This window comes from Octopus bimaculoides, unplaced genomic scaffold, assembly GCF_001194135.2.
Source record: "Octopus bimaculoides isolate UCB-OBI-ISO-001 unplaced genomic scaffold, ASM119413v2 Scaffold_18442, whole genome shotgun sequence".
NCBI lineage: Eukaryota > Metazoa > Mollusca > Cephalopoda > Octopoda > Octopodidae > Octopus > Octopus bimaculoides.
In genome coordinates this window covers 5747-7838 of record NW_026297134.1, presented here as the reverse complement: position 1 = coordinate 7838, position 2092 = coordinate 5747, and the positions used below count along the sequence as shown (strand labels likewise).

At 33.3% G+C, this 2092-nt stretch overlaps 1 protein-coding gene across 1 annotated transcript in view; it reads right to left on the bottom strand.

Annotated features, from left to right (window-relative positions):
- LOC106870258 (uncharacterized) overlaps positions 1-2092 on the bottom strand; it is a 16638-nt gene that overhangs the window by 10573 nt on the left and 3973 nt on the right. The window contains exon 3 of the mRNA XM_014916274.2: positions 334-379. Within this exon, the coding sequence (XP_014771760.2) occupies positions 334-379 (46 nt within the window). The remainder of the gene's footprint in view (positions 1-333; positions 380-2092) is intronic.

The following is a 2092-nucleotide window of genomic DNA, read 5'->3' as shown; positions in this document are numbered from 1 at the left end:
CAACAACAATAACAACCAAATATAAACAAACAAAAACGTTGTCATTAACTCAACTTTTTAACACTAAACAACAAAAGCCTATTTTAGTTCTCTGTTCCAATCTACAATATCAACTCTATTTGTCTTCTGAATTATCCATTTTACAAACCATGCTAACCATGTTGGATATTTTGTGAAACTTCAGTAATATCAGTATGTTTAATAGAATTATTATACAGCTAATCTTTCAATTGGAAATTAGGAATGGAACCTGTTCTTAGTCATTCAACTAATAAAGCTCAGCTGAAGGTAAAATTTACAGAAATCTATTAGGTATTGTTATTTTATACTCACCAACTTGCTGTGATGTCCTCTGAGTTTCCTGTTCAATCTTTAGTCTCTAAAATGAATATTTCCAAGTTTTACATTTTATAGTAAAATTTCATAATCTTTATTAATGATCTATATTTTGTTATTGTCAGACATTCTGCTCATCAATTGTCATTTAGTGACCACTATTCTTTTGGCCAACACTTTTTAAAATGTCTCAATCTAATAGCTCAATATTTAGAGCCACAACAAAATAGACTAACCTTCCTAAATCTCTTCTCCCTATTTATATCTCCTACATAATCTAACAATTCTGCAATTATCTCATTTAATTATCACTTGATGACACTCTTTTTCTCTTAGTTTTGTGTTTTCTTTCTCATATCTGTGCTCGACCTATGACCTATGACGTCCTCTCACCTCTAGATGCCACTAACCAACTTTCAACCTCTTTTCTGCTCAATTCAATGTTAAACCAAGTTGGTCCTCAGACACACGACAGGCCACTTTGAGTAGGATAAACATACACCTGCTCTTTTTGTTAGAGGGTGTTGCTGGTAATCTTTAATTCTAACTGCCGACTTCACAGTTCACCAGAATGTCTTCTGATTCAGGAAATATTTGAAGATATTTCAACATCATTCATCCTCTTTAATAAAGTAGGTTCCTTTCCAGATGAGTGATGATTAGGTATACACGGGTCAAACAGGAAGCTATAGGACAAAGACCCAGTTACTAGAAAATTTGGAAACATGATCATTAAATCTCTACAGAGCTGACAGAAACTATCATTTTGATGACATTGTTACTATAAGAGCAACAAAGGAACACGTAACCCTCTCCATTGCCATATCACACCATGTCACTTATGATAATTGAGACCAACCAATTAAAACATCACTAACCAACTTTATATAATATATAAAATTAGTGTCATATAAATATACAGAAATGTTTCACTTCATACTTTTTCATATGGAATGAAGCCAAAACACAATAACATCTGAACATTACTGGACGATGGGGAACAATAATTCCGGTTTGTAGGGATGTGGTCCAGCACCCAAGCAAAACAATATATTTACATACAGGGAAACAAGGTGTAAAATGTTAGGTGAGGGTACAAGATGATGCTATGACAAAGTAAGTTCAAATTTCAGACATACAACTGTAATAGTGTTTCTGAATGACAGCAGATTAATTATTATGTTAATAGATTATATAGAAAGTACAGTAGCACATTGCCTGACACTGCAATACTAGATATCTATATAGCTTCTAATTAATCTAATTAATAAAGCATGTGACCTGTGTTACAATGAATATAATTGTGTTTCAGCACAGTTGATATTACTGTAGTTCCATGAAAGAAAAATGTTACCAGATCCATTGCCAAATACTAATAATAAATCCTTTACTCTCGTCAAACACAAAGTGCTATCAAAAGGTTTCCAGAAATATTATGTTCAATAAAAACATTATTTATTTATTCAAATTTTAGCATCATTTCCTTTAAAATGGTCACTTTTCGTAGCAATACACCAATCCCAGCATTCATGCCACTTTTGGAATGTGTCCTGAAAGCCATTTTCTGTGAAGCGAGGACCTTTAGCAATTTGCTGTTGAACTTGACAATGGTTAAAACAGTGACATTTCAACTACGTTTTCATCTTGGGGAAGAGATGGCAAATGGGGCAGATGCAGAAGTGGTACCATGTTGTTTGTTGTGAGACTTTCATGAATGAGGAGAGCTTGGTGAAGAATCCAATTTTTCATGCTCCAC